Source organism: Acipenser ruthenus, chromosome 4, assembly GCF_902713425.1.
Source record: "Acipenser ruthenus chromosome 4, fAciRut3.2 maternal haplotype, whole genome shotgun sequence".
Taxonomy (NCBI): Eukaryota; Metazoa; Chordata; class Actinopteri; order Acipenseriformes; family Acipenseridae; genus Acipenser; species Acipenser ruthenus.
The window spans coordinates 59,831,644-59,855,308 of NC_081192.1; the positions used below are offsets into that span (position 1 = coordinate 59,831,644).

The window sequence follows — 23,665 nt, forward strand, 5'->3', positions numbered from 1 at the left end:
AAAAAAATATGTGACAAGCTCAATGGAAATGGGTATAATTCGCAAAAACGTGTAGATTTATTCGAACTTTTAAAAACCCTAGACCTTAGGGTTTTATGAAAGTCGATATTTTCAGAAAATGCAAATTAAGGTGCCTTAATGCGCATAAATTTAAATGGAAACAATTTTATTCGCATAAATTAAGCGAATCCCCCAAAGTGCATTGCAGCTCCTAAGGAAGTTCCTTACTGGGAGGAAAAATGGCGACTAACAGTAACAGGTGCAACTGGGCGACTGCATATTCTGCACAGTTAGCCAGTTTATACAGAGCGATAGCGATTCTCTTTTCTGTTGGTATAGGTGATCTTGGGCTGAACTGTTCTGGAGCAATATACGGGTTAAGTTTAGTGCACAGTTCGAACACGTGCGCAATGGCTTTAATTCTCCAGTTTGAACAGAATAATGTAACCTATTTTAATATCTCTACGTCACACGTCGTGAACACCAGTCTTTCCTGTACAAATACATTCCTTGCTTTTATGGCATGAATTTTATTAATATAAAAATGACTCTGATAAACTCATACATTTTAATCAATATTTTATTGTAAATATATAAATAAAATTCAGTAATAAATGTAATTAATTACAAAGAAAATTCAGTACATTTACCATGTATAGCATTCTGCCTTTCCCCCTTTTTCTTTTGCAATCAAACATTAACTAACATAAAACAAAGTTTGAAACCCCCTTCGTAATGTTCTCTCTTGATTTTACACAAACTGAAACAATTGCTCTATATACGACTATATATAAAAATCAGTCAGATGCTTAACTTTGTGTTTATTCTCCGTTTATTAATAGAGAAAAAACAAGAGGGGGGAAAAGAAAGAAAAACATAATATGAAAAGTGTGTGCTTATTAAACGTTTAACATTTCTCATAAATTACAAGAAAAGGTGGAGAATTCTCCTGTAATTTATGAGAAAATAGTAGGCTACCCTTATAGTAGGCTATAACCAAAATATCAGTTAATTAAGATTCTTATGGCGTAAAACAAATCAAGCTGTAGGTAACCTAACGTACTGAATTTTACAATACAAAAAGTATAGTATTCAAGTACACCGGTCAAATATTATGGTTAGATTTTCACCTGAGAATACTGTAGCAATCTTGGTTCCCGCAGGCAATCCACATACAGCGGAGGGCGGGGGCGAATCCGGGACCTCTCGCACTAAAGCGTAGCGCCGATACCGCTGTACAAAAAAACGGCTCTCTTGCAAGTAGCGTATTATCGGGCCTATGTCTTTGTGTGTGATTACGTCACCTACCAGCCCTACTGCTGCCTTCCCCCGTGCACGCTACAATACTTTAAGAATAATTATTTTTTTGGGGAAGTGATGGACAGTAGACTGCTGTTTAGTAAACTGGGGTTATTCGCTAGATGTGATACGTCATCGTATAAGTAAAATCGCATACATTTGTAAAGGAAAATCATGGCAAAGAGTGGAAACGGTCTGTCACACTCTTTCTAGCGTATTTCAGTTTTCGAGGTGAATAATTTTAGCTCCGCCCACAACGTCATAACATCGGCCAGTTTCTCCGCTAGAAATTGATTTGAATGGAAACCCAATTTTAGGTTGATTACGTGCATTACTTTTGCCGAATTTCAAATGCGCATAAGATGTTATTCGCTTTGATATCTTAACGGAAACATAGACTGTGTGTGAGAGAGAGGGAAGTACTATAGACAGTTAAGAAAAGTTAACGGAGAGATTATAAAAAGGTTAGTAATTTAGGTTAGTGATTTTAGTTTAAAGTATCAAAGTTTGACTGCAAAGGAAATAGTTTTTTTTTGCCATTCATTCATTTTATTTAGTTATTATTTGCGTATTTACTTCTGGGCCTCCTTACCGTAGTTCTGCTGCATCACAATGGATCGGTTTCTTATTCAACAAAATAAAGAACCTGTGCCTCACACTACTACTAGTAGCACTGATAAAAAAAGTCCAAAGGAGGAAAGTTGCCATTGCTTCTTGTTCTTCTGGTGCAACAGTTTTGGTCAGCGAGAGAGAAGCTTTAACGCAAGTTGGTTTAAAACGCATCCCTGGATCGAGTATTCCGGAACAAAACATACCTGCTTTTGTTTTCCTTGTCGCATTTTCGGGGTCGTAAATGACAAGGATACCGTGTTTACAGTATGCGGGTTTAACAATTGGAAATCTGTGCTTGAACTTGAAAAGGGTTTTCTCAAATATGCCACAAGTCATGCTCATTTACAAGGTGTTGCCGCTTGGAGTGAGTTTAAACACAGACAGGCAACGGGAGAAACATCTGATTCTCTGTTAGGCCCCAAACAAGTGGAGAAAAACAGGTACTACATTAAAAGCATTGGAGAGATGGTACATTTTCTTGTAGTCAATGAACTCCCCCTTCGTGGGGATAGTGATAAAATAAATGATTACAAGTGGGCTTTTCATAAAGCTATTTGAATACACTCTTCAGAAAGATCCCAAATTAGCAGATATAGTGAAGACAATACCACAAAATGCAAAGTATACATCAAAAGACATACAAAATGAAGTGATAGAGACATTAAGTAAATGGTTCTTAATCAAATTCTGATTCTAGTGGGTACTGTATCAAAAGTAACAGAACACAAGATAAGTACAATGTAGAAAATCTGTCCATCATGGTACGATTATTTACCAATTCAATACCTGAATTCAAAACAGTATAAAAGCCTGCAGTTTTCTGCACTCAGTGTGGGTGATCAGAGAGGAGCGTACGAGCGAGAGAAGAAACGGAAAGTAAAGCCAAAACCAGATAGGATCAGTGAAGGCGATTTTCCAGCCTGACCGGGGGTTTTGGTGTGTGTTTTAGTGTTCATGATTTTATTTATTAAAACTTTATTTTGCTCTGTGTACAGTGTTTTTTCTGTTTAAAGACTTTATTTTGGTTTCAATAGAAATAGCGCCGCAGTGCGCTTTGCACCTGAGTACCTGCCTGTGAGTTTCAGTTCCTGCTTCTGGCCTGACGTCACCACCCCCAGCCGTCCTGTCACATGTGGTGTCCAGCATGGGATTACCGCGCAGCAGCGACCCCTGTAGTCTGGCCGTTCGCCTGTGGGCTTGCCTGTAAGCTGCCCGAGAGCTGCGCTGTCCTCCGACGCTGTAGCTCTTGGGTGGCTGCATGGTGAGTCCACAGTGTGAAAAGAAGCGGTCGGCTGACGGCACACGCTTCGGAGGACAGCGTGTTTTTGTCTTTGCCCACCGCGCAGGCATGGTAGCAGTGAGCTGAGCCTACCCATACGGAAGAAAAATATATGTTTAATATATTATTTAAAATATATTGAATGACAAAATAATATATTCAAATGTTAAGTGGATAATATATGTAAAAAAATATAAAATACATTTTTAATATATAGAAATTGGCCGAATTTCATATATGTAACAATACAATAACAATATATGAAAAATATGTAGTTTAATTATAGTTTTCATACTTTTATAATATATTAATCACATATGAACCATACATTTAAAATGTATTTATTATATAGTATGAATACATGGTATCATGTCAAAAATATATGTTTAATACATGTTATTATATATATACACACATTAATAACATATATAGAAATAAATATTTCAATAAATGTATGATATCATAATTAAAATGTTGTGTTGGTAATGTATTTACTCATATATGGAAAAATGTGAATTTACATATGTAAACGTGTGATGCAGGAAAAGAGTAATACAAATTGATCACTTCACATGCAATAACAGTTTGCAAAGTTTTGTGGACTGCTACAGTAGTACGATAAATAAAATGCACCCATTTTATAAATTTATAAAACTTTATTGAACAGTTATCAGTTTGAGCCCTCATCTGAGCGACTGCAAAATCTTGTTTGCAATCTTGTTATAAACAGAGTTGGAGTTTCACTGAATTACTTAAAAAAAAAAAACATTACTTTCATCCCCTAATATTTCTCGGATATACACATGTACATTATCACTATAGATACAATAACACTACTGTAAATTAACACTATTTCTTACGGCAAGCCGAATCATCATTTAGAGATACCTTCAAATATTTGAATGTATCTCTAACTGGCAGTTTGGCCCTGTAGCTCGCCAAACAGACATATTGAAATATTTGAAGATATCTTAAAATAATTGAAAACCGTAGGAAACCATGGTAAAAGTAAGGTAAATCAATGGTAAAAGTGCAAAAACATTACAATAAAGTCAACAGGGAAAACTTTAATAAGGGATGTTTCATTTGTTTTCGAAATTAAACATCTAAATAAAATACAGGGGCAACCTAAAACAGAACTAGAACTACCGCACAGTTTATGACTTCTAAGCCCAGTACCAGTATCAGTTAGTATCATTAAAGCCTTGTGTATTTTTGTGTGCGTTTCTTTATTCCATACCTAAGTTCAGCTATTTTCCCATTAATTACAGAACCAAGCTGTGATTTGGTGGCAAGTGGAAATTTCATCAGAGTTGCAGCTGAAAAGGAAAAGAAAGTTTTTAAAAAATACATACTTGAGATATAACATTCAAAAGCACTATATGAATCACCATTTTTTGCAAGTTAAAAAAAAAAACAATTGTACACTCTTACTACTGACCAGCTCAGTTTGTTTCGATGTTTGAATGCTAAGAAACCCATTTTTATTTAGAACTAAATGCAATTCTTTAGTGTTTACCTATCCATATTCAATTGTCAACCAGTACAGTAGTGAGTGCAGGACAAAGCCTGTTCATAGCACCATACATTTATTTACAGACGGTCGTGGATTCAATCTCAGGTGGGGGACCCTTCTGTTGTACCTTTGAACAAGGTGCTATACCTAGATTGCTACAGTAATTATAGTATATACATATATATATATTATATATATATATATATAATATATATATATATATTATATATATATATATATATATATATATATATATATATATATATATATGGGTAATTGCATGTAAAAATAATGTGATATAATTGTAACAATTGTAAGTTGCCCTGGATAAGGATGTCTGCTAAGAAATACATACATAATAACAAACATATTGAATTCAAAACTATTTTTAAGTGAAAATAGGCTCTATGGAAGAAAAATTATGGACATCTACAAAAAGAAGGTTTAAAAGCATTTAATTAATAACTCTTAAAAACACTCACTGTATATGGCATTCACTTTGTTGGGATCCAAGGCCTCTCTTCTTTCCCCATGTTTCTGTCGTTTGCCACTTCCACCACGTAAATTACTTTTTACTAAAGTTTCAATGTCAAACACAGAGAGCATAGCATTTCTCACAAATGAAGTGTAGGAAGTAGCCTTATTTGTTATTGTCCAAGCCAGCTGGTCTATATACACTCCACTTCCTGGATGAATTTCCACCTGTTTAAAGAAGAAATAAGTTTTATTTTTATAACAAATTAACCAAGAAAAAAACATAAATATGTGGCATTTTCTCAAAACCAGGATTCGGGTAATCCTCTAGCTTGTTCTTGATTCTAGGAAATTGTGTCCTTGCAAATATCATGACTTTATAAGCCTTGATTTAAAATTAATGCTATCTATGGCTCCTTTAAAAGTCTGTGCTTGTCAATAAGGTAAAATACACCACTGAGAATTGACCTTGAAGAGTCTGGTTTTGGGTGAGCATGTATGACCTCTACAGCATCAAGAACCCAGTTACAATAAAGCCGCTTTCACACTGTCACTGACACGGTGTCAAGCGGGTCGGCCGAGAGGTTTCAGACTGCAGTTTATCGACCCGGGTCAGGAGCGGCAACAACGCAATGTGCAGACTAAAAAAAAAAACGTCATTTCGCCTCGCTCGCAAGCTATAAAAAGGATAATGATTCACTGACATATACCACTGCCTGTAATACAACACACTGTTACCTTGTCAAGTTGTCTTCCATTTCCTTGTGATTGAGGAATTGAGGATATGGACACAGTTGATCCTGCAGACGACGCAGCATACCGTGGACTTCCACAAAGACAATTTGCCTCACTGTCAATAGAGTGGTCAGTAGGACCAGAGTTGTCCCTCTTTCCTAGCTCCTCAATTTTGTCCAATATCACAGGGATAGCTGCAATTATACAATATTCGGCTTTATGAAAACCTTTGCAATTCTCTGTTCTACTTCGTCTTTTCTTTTTCAAAATTTGGAAATCGGCAAGCTTTTTTTATACCCCCCCCCCCCCCCCAATTAGAAATCACCAATTGTATGGACTAATCAAGTAAAGGCAGGTTCACAACGCAGTTGATGTTGATACCAAAACCAAAAACTTTTTTTTTTACTGATGTCTAAAATAACTTTGCGGAACTCAATAATACTGTACCATCAACAGCGTCCACTTGTAGCCTTCTGTGACAGATACTGCTTCCTACCTAGGGCCTAATTGCAAATTAAAACCCAGTATTAATGGCAGATTCCCTCAGGCGTAGAAGACTGTAACCTTGTGACAAACAAAAAAAGATACCATCAGCACCAGATTTGTAACTTATGATTAGTGGGTCAAAGTTTTGATTTGGTCCTTGCATCACACCTTAAAATAAATGTAGTATGTTGTTCAGTCTTAAAATTTAACAGAAATGTTAAATAGCAATGTTTACCTGGCACACTTGAGTGTCTTTGGTGTCACTGCTGGAGTCATCAGCATATCTGCTATTTTGAAATTTCTTTCTTTTCAAAGCTGGAGTCTCTTCTGCTCTTGTCATTGCATCATGCATTTGAACAAGTTCCAACTGTCTTTCTTAAAAATGAAACAGAAAGGATCATAATTAATCAATACTCAACAAGTTGTTTTCTTGTATTTCAAAAGTATTACATGTTAAAGTAACTAGGAAGATATTGGTTGTTTAAAATTTAAAAAATAATAATAACTTTACTACATTTATAATTTATGTAGTGTGCTTATTTTTTTCTAATTACTTCCAAATGAGTAATTTATACAGAGAATCTAACAGCAGTCACCTAAAATTCGGGATGCAGTACTACTACTAGGCCATAGCTATTGTTGCTGGCCTTTCTTCACTTCATGTGATACAGTAATTAACTTTTTTTTTCAACCTACGATTAAAATATGTATTTCCATTTTTTACTACTTACAAAGATCGTAATTGCTAATGCATCTCTATATCTCAAAGTTGTGGTAAATATGGTATACTAACCTCCCACTTTCTCCACTTCACAATCGAAAGCTTGCCATCCTTCACGTGGTCGTTTACTCCCTCTTCTCCACTCTGCGACATAATGGCGCTCATCTTCGTCGCCTTCTTCTTCAAAATCCTCTATATTAAATCCTTTAATCCACTCAGTAGGAATTACACTCAATTTACCGTCATCATCGCCATTTACCCACTTTACTAGTGCGAACATGCTTGCTCCGTCTCTCTGTGCACCTTCCCAACTGAAAGTCAGCACGAAACGTGTGATGATTTCACTTCCTGTCGGCCAAAAAATACGACGTCCAGATAAATACAAATAAATCGAATAAAAAAGAAATATGAAAACTCCGATCCCTTTTATGTTTCTAATTAATAATTTGGCTAGATAAATATATATTATTTTGTTTCCTTTAGTGTTTTGAAAGCGAATTTGTCAGACAACGGAACTGAAAGTAGGAGGAGCTGTGTGCGATGTCAAACACAGCAGCCAACGCACATGAGCTTCTGTAGTGTTAACATAATGTCTTTCTCATTGTTGGCTGCTTGTGATTTAAGTAATCCATGCAATGTACTTTTACACAGTTTTTTAGGCTGGCACGTGGGCTGTAAATTATGAGTGATTATAATAAAAACGATATCACCACAGCACAGCGTGGCTACAAACGCTACCTGGCTGACCAAATGGCTGTTCCAGGAAGAACACTTAGACGATGGAAAAGGATAAGGCAAGTAGCTTCACTAGTGTTTAATTTATTAAAGCTGTTCAGTCATAATACGATAGTATATATTCTAAACCTTTATTTTTATTTTATAGGAACAAGGAACAATCAAGTCAAGCAGAAACAACGGTGAGTAAAGTATTTCAACCTAGGCTGTACATAATATAGGCACAGTTAAAACCTGTTAAAATGATAGTAAAACAAGTGAAATAACGAGATCTACTATTTGTTTTGTAGAATAAATAGAAAGCACTACAAATGATTTAGGATTAATTCTGAAGGAAGTAGTTCATTTTCAAACGGCCGTGTTTGGTAGTTGATTGCACATTACTGTGTGGCTTATTCTGTGTATAATATTTTTTGTACTTTGTTAAATGCAATTGATTTACTGTTTATATGTGGGTGTGCGTCTGTAGGGTTCTTTAACACATGACGAGATTCGTACTGTAAGCAACATTGAAGATGATGACAGTCTAGAAACTGATGAAGACGTTGATGTACCAGAATCCAGTAATCTATCAGAAGAACGGGAACCTGAAATAACCCCAAATGAACAGGAGAATGCAGATCTTGAGTCAATTACCACGGTAAAGTGCTAGTAATTTTTGTTATTATGTGCTAATGTAGTATAATGTGTAATGCTATATAAAGTAATATATCTAATAGAAACTTTTTTTAAAATTTAAATTTTACCTTTTTGCTGTTTCTGTTAAAATAAATGTGACCATTTAAAGCTATAAACGTCTGTATACAGGCACAAATGCAGGAATATGTTAATCTAATAGTTGCTCATGAATTGTAATAATTTATCTGTTCAATAATATCATGTTTATTTTAGAGCTTTTACAAAACACTAAATAGAAACAATATAATTGCAGTACATGTATATTTGTAATACTATAAATGTAGATTTAATTATAGCCTTACCAAACGTTTAATTGTTAAAATACATAAATATGTTAATGAAAAAATAGGAATCAATCATGATAGCTTTGAAAATGAGTGTGATGGTGCTATGATATGAGACGAGTATGATGGCATAGTGTAATTTTCCCATTGCTTGGGGAGAGCCACAAACTGTATAGGATGTAAATGTGCATATTTTTCAATTACAGGAACAGGACATTGAGAATCCTGGCAGTGAACCTTTTCATTCTCTTGATGAATCTACACAAGAAAAGTACCTGCAAGAGGTTTGTGTATATTATTGTGTCTTACCCTATAGTACCCACTGCATAGTGTATTTTAAATCAGCATTCTTTTTAGTGGTAATGAAGGACACTTTCCTCTTTCTTCAAAAGAAAAGGATCATAGAAAGTTGGCTAAGGGTAAATTTGTTTTGGGTGTAATGTAGATTTAAAGATGTGGACTTGTATAAAAACACTGTACTGTAATCTCATTATAATAATGTAGCCTTACAGAACTGCACACAAATCCAAGATTGTAATGTGACTTTTTGTATTTCAGTACTGTGGATATAATTATGGGATGAATATGTGCATGATATAAAATACATTTCCTGAAATATATAATAAATAATAACACTTTCCCTGTTTCAGGATGACAAAGTGTATTCGTCTCAACAACAGAATGGCCTGCTGCTCATGGCATTGAAAATGAAGCACAAGCTTACCAAGGAAGCAGTCTCTGACATGCTGGACATTATTAATCTATTGGCTGGTAAAGGCACTGTACCACAATCTTGGTACCACTTAGAAAAACCGTTTGAAGGTTTAAAATATTTTGTAGAAATACATTATGTTTGCAATTTCTGTGAATCTTACTTAGGTAAAGAAACGCACTTACTGTGAGAAAGAATGGATAGAGCAAAGGAGTCTGAAAGAAGGAAACTTTTTCTTTCATTTGCCTTTACATGCACAGATCAAAGCATTTTTAGAGGACCCTGAATTGTCACAAAAGGTAGTAAGAAATAGACATGGCTTCCAGTCACAGACATTCTGTGACATAACATTGTTTATGCCAGCTGGTACACAGATAGTGACCAGGCATCCTGCATTCCTTTTGCTATGAAAATGTTCTTTCAGATCTTACACTGTATAGATAGGAACTCCCGTTCTCTCACCACGGCTAACTTGGTTCGAGGAACTACAGTTCCTTTCGATTTATGAAAAACGCCACAGGTACAATTGTAATAATGTTGTATATAAAAGGCAGTTGTTAAAATTCTTGTTAAATTTTAGCCTCTGCTTATACATGTTTCAAACTACCATGTGTTTTTTCTGTGCAATGTATTTGACCTACAAATGTACAATAAACAGTAAGAAAGTCTAATGTTTTTCATGTTGTTTTTTTAAAGCTATTATTTGCTTTTTTATTTTAATTTTTAAGTGATATGCAGTTAAAATTCTAGCTCTGGCCCACATGCAGTATAGTATGTAGTTTTTAACTGGCTACTAAGGTTTTTGAATTATTACTTTGTAATGTATAATGAAAATCCCATATTGCTTGGAAGATGCCATCACTACATAAGTTATTTTGAAGATGTGATTTACATCAGACTTTAATCGCAAAAGAACTTGACCAAACTCTTTGTTTCAGGGTGAGGTACAGTATTCCACTGAGAATTTTTAGAATTGATGTATTACACAGTACAACATGCATGTTGTTTCTCATACCCAGCATAACCAGTCAGCACAAAAGCATGCATACAAATCAATGTATTTGACCATATATTTTGTAAAAGGTATTTTGTCATATATGATGAATGCGTATGACAAATATATGGACATTAAAGCAATATATTTAAAATATACGAACCAGTACTTCAATATACATTTCCATGTATTATTAATATATGGTTCTTCCGTATGGGTAAAAAATAATTGGCCATTCCAAATTGGGAGAAAATAATAAAAATAATTGGCAACAACTAAATTAAAAAAAAAGACCCGAACAGGTACTACAGGTGCCTTATTTTGTTTTGTTTTTGAGAAATATTTTTGAACAATGGGAAGAAAGCAGCACCAGAAGCAGCACCAGAAGCAGCACCAGCAACCACAGGGGGACATCGGCCGGGTCTGTATTATAGACGAGTGGTGCCCTGATTGTGGTGAGTTTGGCACTGAGTGGCTATGTGCCCTACCCAATACCTGGGAGAGGAGGTGGCTGCCCGAGCAGGCCAGGACCAGGCACCTGGGGAAGACCCCAGAAGCAGGTGGTACCAGGAATGGGAGAGCGAAGACACGGACCTGGAGTAGGAGGAACACGAGCGTCCAGCGCCCAGAAGGTAGGAGCCAGAACGCCCTACGCCCAGAGGGGAGTAGCCCGAGCGTCCACAGCCCAAGAGGGGGGAGCCAGTGTGTCCACAGCCCAAGAGGGGGGAGCCGGTGTGTCCACAGCCCAAGAGGGGGGAGCCGGTGTGTCCACAGCCCAAGGGGAAGCTCACAAGTGCCTAAGTCTCCAACAGAGGAAGCGTGCCTGCTGTTCCCGCCTCCACCAGCAGAGGAAGAGTGCCTGCTGTTCCCGTCTCCACCAGCAGAGGAAGAGTGCCTGCTGTTCTCGTCTCCACCACTATGGGAGGATTACCTGCCACTCCCGCCTCCACCACCAGGGGAAAAAGTGGAGCTCTCGCTGGCACCTGCTTGGCCATGGGCTCCCCTCCTGCTGTCGCCTCCCGAGGGTCCGCTGCTGCCATTGCCTCCCGAGGGTCCGCTGCTGCCATCGACTCCCGAGGGTCCGCTCCTGCCCTGCCCTGCATCGCCTGGGGATGCCAGTTTGCCATCGCTAGGGGATGCCAGTTTGCCATCGCCTGGGGATGCCACGCCCGCTCCGCTCAGGGATGCCACGCCTGCTCCGCTTAGGGGCATCGGCTCTGCATCACCTGGGGTTGCCTGCTGCTCTGCATCACCTGGGGTTGCCTGCTGCTCTGCATCACCTGGGGTTGCCACCTGCTCTGCATCGCCTGGGTTTGCTGCCTGCTCTGCATCGCTGCATGCTTGCACATCACCGCCTGGGGATGCCTGCACGTCACCACCCGGGGATGCCTGCACATCACCGCCCGTGGATGCCTGCATGACACCGCCCGGGGATTTGTTGCTACCAGCAGCACTTTCGCTGCAGGAGACAGTGTGGCTGGAGCCCCAGGAGAGGGAGCTGCCAGCTATGAAGAAGGGGGGGAGGTCAGGAGACCACCTCCCCCAGCAGCACTTTTGCTGCCGGAAATAATGTGGCTGGAGCCCCAGTAGAGGGAGCTGCTGGCTACGAAGGGGGAGGGAGGTGAGGAGACCACCTCCACCACAGCCCTGACTACCACCCCTGTGCCACAGCCCGGGTTCCCTCGTCCTGGACTCCCAGACACCAAGGCTGGTCGCTGGGCCTGACTTGAGGGAGGGAGGATGGCTTTCAAGGGGAATGTGTAGCGTGTGTAGGCTACACATTCCAAAAGAAAATGAATAGCACACAAAGACCTCAGCCTGGTACTACCATGGTGATGAGGATGCTCGGAAGAGAAAACTGAAATTAACCAATATGGAATTGGAGATTTTGGTACAAGCAGTACTTCATGTGTTACAAGTACAAAATACATCAGCAGGACAAAGGAATAACATATGGAACGTGTGGTGGCTTCTTAATAAACAAATCTACCACTTCAGAGTTTGTAGTCTAGGTTGCTTATACATTACAACGCATCATCCAGTTACTGTGCTTCACATTATTAGTTCAACTTCTTATTTCGTATATAGAATAATTCCAAACTTCAGAACAATAAGTTTTATTTACTTACATCCATGGCAGTCAAACAAGTGGAAAATCCTTCCATTGTACAGCAATATGTTCAACAACAATAACTCCATACAGCTTCATACGAACAGTCTTCAGTTTAACTACGACTTATATCTTCTTAAATTCTTATGCAGTTACAACTCTCCTATTTATTATGTATGTCTGTATTTCTGACTCTATGTATGATTTTAAAGCATATCTGTATGGTCTATAATATAGCTACATTATTCGGATGTGCCTACAACCAGCTGTACTGTATTTGCTCTAGCTACAAACTAACTGAGTCCCTCTGTCCTTTTTTTTTTTTTTTACTGTTTTCTTTCAAATTCAAATTTAACAATACTGCCTGAACCAGTATTGTTAAATACCAGAATACCATATTACAAAAAATACATTCTGTAGACATTACTAAAATAACGGTGGAGGATGAGCCCTTGGCCTTCTTGGCCTTCCTCCTCCTCACTCCAAGTTCCAAGTTTCTTCAGTATTTTCTCCCATTGCTATTCGATCATTTACTTTGTCTGATCTCTAGTGTCTTTATATTTGTTTATGTGCAGTACTAGTTACTAGTTCTTAGTTCTCAGCAATCTTCTAGCTCATATTCGACTCCACTACATGTTGTTTTCTTATTGGTTCTTTAGATCTTTTTTTTATTATTACCTGAGGTCTGCTACTAATTTTGTCAGATTTATCTTTAGATTTTTACTCTATTCTCGCTGTGTATTCTGGTTGATCAATAAAACTTTCTCTGTCCAAAACACTTAAAACAATGCACAATCTATACGCAATCAAAAAATATTGTGTATGTGTATGGAATTTTGATTGTGTATGGGCATGCATATACACAATGAAAAATAGTGTATGCATATACTCACCACATCTATACAAACTAGTCAGATAATGTCTATTCTGCTGAAATGTTGGTCGCAGAATGGGAGAGTCAGCCCAATCTAGTGCCAGAAAAACAAAACAAAATTCATCTGAAATGGCAGATCGCTAGATTGTGCTGACTCTAACTTCTATAAAGACACTTTCTAGGGCAGGCAACTGGAAGAGCAGCTCCTGAACTCGGATAAATTGGTTCAGTTCTTAACATTATTCCCAAGGTAACATCATGGTTAAGTATGTGCAAAAGGAGGTACATAGTTATAGTAAGAGGCATTGTGATTAGCTCTAAACTAGACAATTGCAATAAACAAACCATGTGGATAAAATAATAAATACAAATTTATAAGTAAGAATTATCATCTGAGGTGACTCAACCTGAGGAGAATGTCCCACAATCACATGTTGTTCATATATTTAGTCATTTATCTATTTTGATGATCTAATTAGTGGCAAAAAAACAAAAAAAAAACACTTGTGATTTATTTACTATTTAGTATCTTGTATTTTCTAAAACACAGACCTTGAGCCAAATACTTTTGTTTGCCTCCTGCAAATCCCCAAATACTATACATCTATCTCTTTACAGGACCCAGAGCTAAGCAAGTATGGACAGTTATACAACCTTCATTTACAAATGACCTTGAGGAGACTAATATGTTTTTAGTGCAGCCAAAGCAAAGAGAACCACATCTTTAAACAACTGAAGGTATAATCATTTTGAAGCTCTGGTGACTCATTAACTACTAGACCTACTCTAATAAGCAAACAGATATGCAACATCATCAGTTTTACAGTACTTGTCATAATCCTCATCAAATTGAAAAACAGATGTTTGAAACAGCAAGATAATACACGAAATTGCCTTTCTAAATTAATAGATGTGAGAAACTCAAGAGTCCTGACCTCCTTCACATGATGAATTATTAAATAAAAATGTAGAATATACCTTTAATACAATCAACATTTCCCTTAGGCACTCTATGACCCTAATGTGCTGACTTTAAACTACAGCCTAAGATTGTCAGTGACTGCATAATTTATCAACTATCCCAATTAGGCTCTCTTTTTAAAAGGCGGCTTTACTTCACAATTTTACCAATAACTAATTTCCGATTGAACAAAAACGGTCTTGGCAATTATCAAAGGGATTTTGCACAGGTGGCTTTGACTGTTTTTAAAATAGTTCCTTTGGAAAATGTGCAGACACCTGCTGTACATTTAATTAGACTAGTTGTTGGTGATTCTGTAGTTAGCACAGTATGCTGTGTTCATGCTGGGTCTGTTTAGAGGGTTTGGTGTGGGATATGAACTGTACCGAGTCCACCTAAAGAGGTGGACTCCGTACGGATGGGAAACACACCGAGTGTGGTTCGTTTGCTAAACCGCAATGTGAGCAACTGCTGGACTCGGTCCCTTTGCACATAGGAAACAAACTATACAAGGTAACATGAATCAGAAGCAAACATTTTGTGTATAGTTTAGTTCATATTCTGAGGAAACAAGTAGAGCAAAATACAGTACACAACTGTATTAGTGTGCTCATTAAGTTAATAGCAGTGTTGTTTATTTGGTTGTGTAAACCCCATTCAAAAATAAAATAAACAATCTTATGGATTATCTGTTTAATCATTCTGTGTATATAACACGTTTAAATCGTAATAGCTGATCTTTTTTTAAATCTGGCTTTTTGTAAATTTAACGTTTAATGTTTTGACTAAAGAAAATAATGATCCGCAATAAATACTGTACACCAGATGTTTAATGTTTTAACTATTATTGTATTATTCTATACTGTTATTATATACTCACCCCGTTAAAATGCACTGTCGCTGGGAGAACAGGATGAGTCATACAGCTTGGACGGCGCCAGTTCGCTTCCGGGCTGTGCAAAGAGGCCGAACTTTGTTGGGGACTCTGCAGGGGGCGTCACATTGGCTCTGATGCCCCTGAGGTGGGAGATGGGAAACTGGTAGGGATTTCTTCTCTTCATTGCGCAACAGGGAACCCTACTGGCCAGACATCGAGCACATTCAGAGTGGATAAAAAGCATGGCTGATCTCTGTTCTCTTGGATCAGTAGCCCGCCCACCTCTGCTCTGGATTGCTCAGCGTAAAAGCAATTCTGGCTTTAGGCTTGTGAGATCGGAGGATACTCACATGCCCTCAGAACATCTGTGCTCTGTGGAGACTCACTGCGGTGAGGAAAAAAAAACATAATTAGACTTTCCGAATTAGGGGAAAAATAAATATAAATAATAATTGGTCACTATAAAAGTTAACAACAAATAATTAACAATAAATAAATAATAATTTAAAAAAATGTACAGCCAAATTGTTTGCGCAAAGAATATTGTATTTTTTTCTACCCATTTAGAATGCCCAACTATATTAGTTCACTGCAACCCTAACAACAGCTCAAGAGAACTGAAGGTCACTTGGGGCCAATTGCAACAAACTAAAAGGAGCGTTCTAACTGGGGATGATCCCATGGTTAGTACAGAGGATGGTACTAAACTAGTACTCAAGTTAATACGAATTGCAACAAACTATGCAGCTCAAGTAGCGATTTTAGGCTCAATTGCAATTGCATGGGGCCCAGAGGCAGCAAGGGGGGCCCTGTTGTCGTGGCTCAGTTACTATAAAAAGAAATGTTAGGTTATTAGCATAACCCTGGTTCTCTGAAATAGAAATGTAACCATTACCTAATGTGTTACCTCCTAAAAACCTCGAAACCTGAACAAAATATATCAAAGCTGCCCCCGAGGGTATATAAGGACTGCATGCACAGATCTCGTCATCATTTTTCCTTCAAGCCTGTTGCAATCATGGATGCAGTGACCTTGAAGGTTAATGGTTATATTTCTATTTAGGGAACCAGGGTTATGATAAAACCTAAAGTTCCCTATCAAGTACGAAATGTAACCATTACCTAATGGGTGAGTATACCCAAGCCGTCGCACGGCAATATTGCAGAATGAGTGGAATGCTACAAGGCTAAGCCAAAGGCTACCTTGCACATTACCATTAGGAACCCCAGTAACAAGTAGCTAGGGCTAAAAAAATTGAGGGAGAAACTCACCTCTATGTCTATGTTGTAAGGGTCGACCCTGAAGCCGCCCTTAATACTCAAGTTCCAAAGCCAGGGTTTTGTTGATCCGTGACATTCAGGCTGTAGAACCTCATAAAAGTATTGGGAATAGCCCACACCACTGCATTGCAAATGTCTGTGACAGATGCACCCTGGAATAAAGCCGACGAAGTTGCCATGCCCCTAGTGGAATGGGCACTGAGCTTTTCTGAAGGAGGCAAGGCTCGCTCATAGGCAGTCCTGACTGTGTCCGTTATCCATTTGGACAGCCTCTGTTTAGACAGGGCTTGACCATAGGACTTCGCCCCATAACAGACAAAAACTGTTCGAACTGTCTCCAACTTTTTGTCCTGTCAACATAATACGCTACTGCCCGCACAGGGAGAGCATATAGAGCTGCTGCTCTCTGTCAGACTGGAAAGGAAGCAGGTGGAAATCCTCGAATTCCACATACTGGTTGACATGAAATGCCATTTTCGTCAAAAAAGCAGGACTGGTACGAAGCGTAACCTTTGTCCTGGCTTCTGCAAAAATTAAGCAAGCTTTCGCAATTGAGAAAGCCTGCATCTCATTCACTCGCTTTGCAGAGGTGATTGCAAACAATAAAGCCGCTTTGAGCGGTAAAAATGTCAGCTCAGCTGAATGCAAGGGATCGAATGGAGGCTTCATGAGTGCATCAAGCACCACGATAACCCTCCAGCGAGGAACAATATCCTTCACAGACCGCTGAAGTCACTGAGCTCCTTTTAAAAATGGACCTGCCAGGAAGTGACATGGCAAGCTGAAATAGCTGGGGGCGGTCCTGTAAAAATGCCAATGGACAGGTTGTGGAGTCAAACTCTGAGGCAGGCACCACATCTGAAAGACTCCCCACTTGTACCCATACTGGGAATGCGTGGACGCTGCTCTGGCATTTTGCAGGGTGTCAATGACACTATTGGACAGACCCAGATGGCTTAAATGCAGCTGTTCGGGGCCAAACCCGAACAGCTGCAGATAGGAGGCTGTCTGCGAAGATGAGCTGGTTCTTTGCACAATTCACCGACAGGCCCAACCGATGAAGGTGGCCGGTGATGAGCTCTGTGTGGGCCAGTTGTCTAGATAATCGAGCACTGATGCCTTTGAGTCTCAATGGGGCAAATCACCTCCTGAGACACTACTACAGCGTCTCTTGGGTCCGTGACTAACGTTGTAGTCACTCTCCGAAAGGGAGGGTGACCATGCCTGAATTGCAGAGAATAGCCAGTCTGAACAGTAGTAAGCACCCTGATGTCCGTGGTGCACTGATGCCAATACTCCAGGTGGCTCTTTGAAAAGGAGCCCTGGGCTTGTGGCAACAAGCTCCTAGGGCTGCTGTTGGGCTTGTGGCATAGCCTGAGGTTTTTGCCTCTGTGTCTGGTGACAGAACTTGTTAAAGCTCCCGTGGCGCACAGCCGTGGGCCAGTTATGAAAACCACCTCTGGCCATAGTTGCAGCCGGCTGTGCCAGTCTATGAGGCTGCTGGGGGCTTGGGTGACAGTTTGCCACTGGTTTGCGCACTGGACCTGGTCGCTTGGGAAGCAGACACACCAGCTCCTTTGTGGACTGCCGTGCGTGGTGAGAGCGCTGTAGTATCTCATCCACTGCAGGACCAAAGGTATGCCCTGGTGTAATGGGGGCATTTAACAGTGGTGCTTTATCCACACCAGGCACGCGTGCCTGGGAAAGCCAAAGCTGCCTTCTTGCAGCTATCAAAGCAGCCAGGTTCCTGCCCACAGCCTGCCCGTTCATCTCCGTAAGCGATTTCAACAAACAGGTAGACTACCAGTATGTTGCTGTAATTATCCAGCCTTGCGACAAATGCACCGACTGAGTAAATGTGCTTCAGAATCACCTCTGAGACCCGAAACTGTTTGTTAGGGCAGCTAGCGTCCTAACAAACAGGTGTGCTAGTTTAGGCGCCTGTACCAGAGTGGCAATAGAAGCCTCTACTGGTCAAACCGGAACGGTGCCTTAGCACCGGGTCGATACAGTACAGTAACATCTGTACCATACAGTACCAAGTTTTTAACCGGAACGGTACCGGGACATTTCTGGTCAGTTCAGTACTGGTACTACACAAATAGCGAGTAATACAGTGCCGAGAATAAGTTTGTGAACCCCTTAGGATTTTCACATATTTCACATATTTCAACCTAAAATGTTATTGATCTTAATCTAAGTCCTAATAATAGATAAAGATAACCTGACAAAGTATGTGAACCTTTAGATTCAGTCACTGGTGGCACCCCCTTGAGCAGCAATGACTTCAACTAAGCATTTCCTGTAGCTGTTGGTCAGTCTCTCACATCGGTTTTGAGGAATTTTGGCCCATTCCTCCTTACAGAACTGCTTCAACTCGGTGACATTTGAGGGCTTCCTTGCATGGACAGCTCGCTTCAGGTCCTGCCACAACATTTCGATGGGGTTTACGTCTGGACTTTGACTAGGCCATTCTAAAACGTGGAATTTCTTCTTCTGGCCTGACATTCTCATCTAGAATCTTCTGATACAATGCAGAATTCATGGTTGTGTCAATGATTGCAAGCCATCCAGGTCCTGAGGCAGCAAAGCAACCCCAAACCATCACACTCCCACCACCATGCTTGACGGTTGGGATGAGGTTCTTCAGTTCGAACGCAGTGTTTGGTTTTCACCAAACATAATGTTTCTCATTGAGACTCTGTCCAGAGAACATTGTTCCAGAAGTCTTGTGGATCATCTATGTGCTCTTTGGCGAACTTCAGACGGGCAGCAATGTTCTTTTTAGAGAGCAGTGGTTTCCTCCTAGCTATTCTTCCATGAACACCATTCTTGTTCAGTCTTTTTCTGATAGTTGAGTCATGAACACTCACATTAGCCAAGGCGAGAGTGGCCTGCAGATCCTTGGACATTACTCTGGGGTTCTTTGTAACTTCCTTGATGATTTTCCGGTTTGTTCTTAAAGAGATTTTGGTAGGACGACCGCTCCTGGGTAGAGTGACTGTGGTCTTGAACTTTCTCCATTTGTAGACTATCTGTCTGACAGTGGATTGGTGGAGCCCCAAATCCTTAGAAATGGTTTTGTAACCCTTTCTAGACTGATGAGTATCAATAACTGTTTTTCTAAGGTCCTCAGAGATTTCTTTTGATCGTGGCATGACGTGTTTCCACATACCTGTATGGTGAAGACCAAATTCACAAAGTTTCTGATCTTTATATAGGGTGGGGCCTCCCAAACTCACCCCTGAAGAGCTACCTAATTATTTAAACACCTGATTCTAATTATCCCCTTAATTGAGCTGATAAAACCAGGGGTTCACTTATTTTTTCACATACCCTGAATCTTAATTACTCATTGTTTGTCTAATTCATACATCATTTTGTTTCAAAAGACATGGAATTGGTTAATATAAACCCTATTGGATATTTAAGAAAAGACTGGTTTTGATTCCAGGCGGCTATCATGGTAAAACTATGGAATTTCCATAATTATCATTGGGGTTCACAAACTTTTTCTCTGCACTGCATATGCAGATAAAAGCAACTAGGCTCTCCCATCAGGTTCAGTCCTCTGAAAGGAAAAATGATGCAGTCTTCTTATGCCCTTGGGAGCAGGAATAACTGCGTCACAGGCACTACGTGCAGCTTTGATATATTTATTCAGGTTTCGGGGGCTTTAGGAGATGAACACCCGTTAGGTAATGGTTACACTTCGTACTTGTTAGGGAACTTACATTCACCTCAAGTCTGCTCCAGAAGGAATGACTAGTTATTACCCATTTTACAGTTCTTTTTTCTCTAGGCCACAAGCCAATAACAGAAAACACACAATGTGCTGGGGTTTAAAGCCATGCGCTTGTTTATATCAGTATGTACCGTGTAATCATGTCACCCACGATTTAAGATAGAAATGGTAAGACATTGAAAATAAAGTAATTTTGACATGTAGCTCGGTGTAACGTTCATATTTTTATTTGCATGTTCAAAATATTGTTTGTCATTTGGTGTCACTTGAATTATTATTATGTATTATGATTGTTTATTTTGTTTATTCACTATTGAATTATTGTTTAATCACAGCATAAAGTGTGTGTGTGAATATTCAATTTGTTTTGTGTTCCTACCCCTGCATCCGTGCCTTGAGTGAATGACCCTGCTGAGCGTGTAATCGATTTCAGCTGTCCTCAGAATGGGAGCAAGTTGGCATCGGAAGTGTTGATTAAATCAATTTCCGTTGCGGCTTATTTAAAACAACAAACCAGGTTGGAAACAGAAAAAAACGAAGGGCAGAAAATAATGCACTCCTATGGTTTGGGTCTGTTGTTGTGGTGTGCTTTGTGTGAGATATCGAGCTACCTTCGGTCTTTTGTCTTTTTAATTTTGGTTTTGTTTTTGTGTTGCAGGAATAACAGACCCAACAACAGTTCACGGTGAAAAGAAGCTTTATTGTTGCTTAAATAATAAGGCTGGCTGTACACAGCAATGTGTAAAGCCCAGTCAAAACCCACAGGGTTCAATCGAAATAATACTTAATACTAACATGCACTTTAAACACATACATGATCACAATTCCCAAGTGAGTGCTCCTAGTGCAAGTGGTGAAGTATACAATAATGGTGAAACAGGGTTTGGTGCTGGCTTTTTAACAGCAGCTCCCGGGTTTGCAGTCTACAAATTACAAACAACACAGTTATTGAGACATACAAAACACTCACAGTTATATCATAGTTCTCCTTTACAGGTCCTTTTGTAACCATAACAAAGGAACAGATTGCTTCCCCTGACATACCCGCAGTCACGCCCCCTTCGGTAGCGATTGCAATCGCTTTTCCTCCAATCCGCGATTGCCACATCGCCTACAGCATTAAGGTGATGACTTCTGGTATTGTGACTCCGTCCCCTTTCTGGATGGCCGACTTCCAACTTTCCCTGGAATGAATTGCCAACCCATCCAGTCCGGGGCACACTGTTCCTGTTATACAGCACCCTCACAGATCGGGAAGGAGATTTATGACTTGGATTCACTCGAAACTGGAAGTGAATTAATTGTACAATCAACTTGAAAACTAGAATAATAATGAAACAAAACTAAACATACTAGTTTTGAAAGTGTAATATGTTTTATTTGTAGTTTAAAAAATATATATTTTACCAGTCCTAAGTCTGTGATTTTTAAATGAATGTTGTATGTAAATGGAAAGATGATTGTGGTCCCAGCCTGGTTGCGCCCATTTAATTGATTCAGGAGGGATACGACATGCCTTTTAAACCCGGAATAATTCTAGTCGCTCTTCTTTGCACTCTTTCTAGAGCAGCAATATCCTTTTTGAAGTGGGGTGATCAGAACTGAACACAGTATTCTAGATGGGGTCTTACTAATGCATTGTAAAGTTTTAACATTACTTCCCTTGATTTGAATTCAACACTTTTCACTATATATCCAAGCATTTTGTTGGCCTTTTTTATAGCTTCCCCACATTGTCTAGATGAAGACATTTTCTAAGTCAACATAAACTACTAGATTATTATTATTATTTATTTCTTAGCAGACGCCCTTATCCAGGGCGACTTACAATCACAAGCAAATACAAATACATTCAAGTGTTACAATATAAGTCATACAATAAGAGCAAGAAATACAATAATTCTCAAGTGTGACAAACCACAATTCAATAATACAGCAGATAATAGTGAAAGTTACATCAGGATATGATTAAATAGTGATAGTTACATCAGGATATGATTAAGTACAAAATACTACAGATTAAACACTTGGCAGATTACAATATTCTGAGGTACAGGATTAAATGCAGTAAAATAGGGGGCAGATAAGAGCAAAATAAAGCATATTTAAATGAAGGGTGATAGTGTCCCAGGATACAAACAGAGGAGTTCTACACGTGCTGTTTGAAGAGGTGAGTCTTAAGGAGGCGCCGGAATGTGGTCAGGGACTGGGCAGTCCTGACATCTGTAGGAAGGTCGTTCCACCACTGCGGAGCAAGGGTGGAGAAGGAGCGGGCTCGGGAGGCAGGGGAGCGTAGCGGAGGTAGAGCCAGTCTTCTAGTGCAGGCGGAGCGGAGAGGTCGAGTGGGGGTGTAGGGAGAGATGAGGGTCTGGAGGTAGCTGGGTGCAGTCTGATCAAGGCATCTGTAGGCTAGTACAAGAGTCTTGAACTGGATGCGAGCGGTGATCGGGAGCCAGTGGAGCGAGCGGAGTAGTGGAGTAGCGTGGGTGAAGCGAGGTAGAGAGAACACCAAGCGAGCAGCAGAGTTCTGGATGAGCTGGAGTGGACGGGTGGCGGACGCAGGGAGGCCAGCCAGGAGGGAGTTGCAGTAGTCTAGGCGGGAGAGTACCAGGGCCTGGACCAGGAGCTGGGTAGCATAGTTGGTGAGGAAGGGTCGGATTCTTCGGATGTTGCTCAGGAATAATCTGCAAGTGCGTGCCAGAGTGGAGATGTGTTGGGAATAAGAGAGGCAGGGGTCCAGGGTGACTCCAAGGTTCTTAGCTGAGGAAGAGGGAGAGAGTGTGGTAGATTCCAGAGGAACAGAGATAGAGAGATCAGAGGAGGGGGAGGAGGAGGGAAAGAAAAGGAGGTCAGATTTAGAGAGGTTGAGTTTGAGGTGATGCGAGTGCATCCAGGAGGAAATAGCAGACAGACAGGTAGAGATACGGGAGGAGATGGTGGAGTCAGAGGTGGGGAAGGAGAGGAAAATCTGAGCATCATCAGCATAGAAATGGTATGAGAAACCATAGGATGCGATGAGGGGGCCCAGGGAGCGGGTGTAGAGAGAGAACAGGAGAGGACCCAAGACTGACCCTTGGGGGACTCCAGTTAAGAGTGGGTGAGGTGTGGAAGTTGCTCCACGCCAGGTTACCTGGTAAGTGCGGTTGGAGAGGTAGGAGGAGAACCAGGCCAGAGCAGTGCCAGAGATCCCCAGGTCAGCAAGAGATGATAGTAGAATAGAGTGATCAACAGTGTCAAAGGCAGCAGAGAGGTCGAGGAGAATTAGGACAGAGGAGAGAGAGGCAGCTCGGGC

The 23,665-nt window shown here is 40.0% G+C and overlaps 1 protein-coding gene and 1 long non-coding RNA gene across 2 annotated transcripts; one reads left to right on the forward strand and one right to left on the reverse strand.

Annotated features, from left to right (window-relative positions):
- Positions 1 to 5,195: 5,195 nt before the first annotated feature.
- Positions 5,196 to 7,684, reverse strand: LOC131736912 (uncharacterized). Its single transcript, XR_009328499.1, has 5 exons — positions 7,195 to 7,684; positions 6,637 to 6,776; positions 6,363 to 6,479; positions 5,919 to 6,109; positions 5,196 to 5,408 (listed from the first exon to the last, which is right to left on the reverse strand). It is a non-coding gene; the product is annotated as an uncharacterized LOC131736912 (long non-coding RNA).
- Positions 7,673 to 10,308, forward strand: LOC117399942 (uncharacterized). Its single transcript, XM_033999403.3, has 5 exons — positions 7,673 to 7,916; positions 8,006 to 8,039; positions 8,327 to 8,497; positions 9,026 to 9,103; positions 9,470 to 10,308. Exons 1-5 carry the CDS (start codon positions 7,804 to 7,806, stop codon positions 9,719 to 9,721), a joined length of 648 nt encoding a protein of 215 aa, XP_033855294.1. The 5' UTR covers positions 7,673 to 7,803; the 3' UTR covers positions 9,722 to 10,308.
- The last annotated feature ends 13,357 nt before the right edge of the window (positions 10,309 to 23,665 follow it).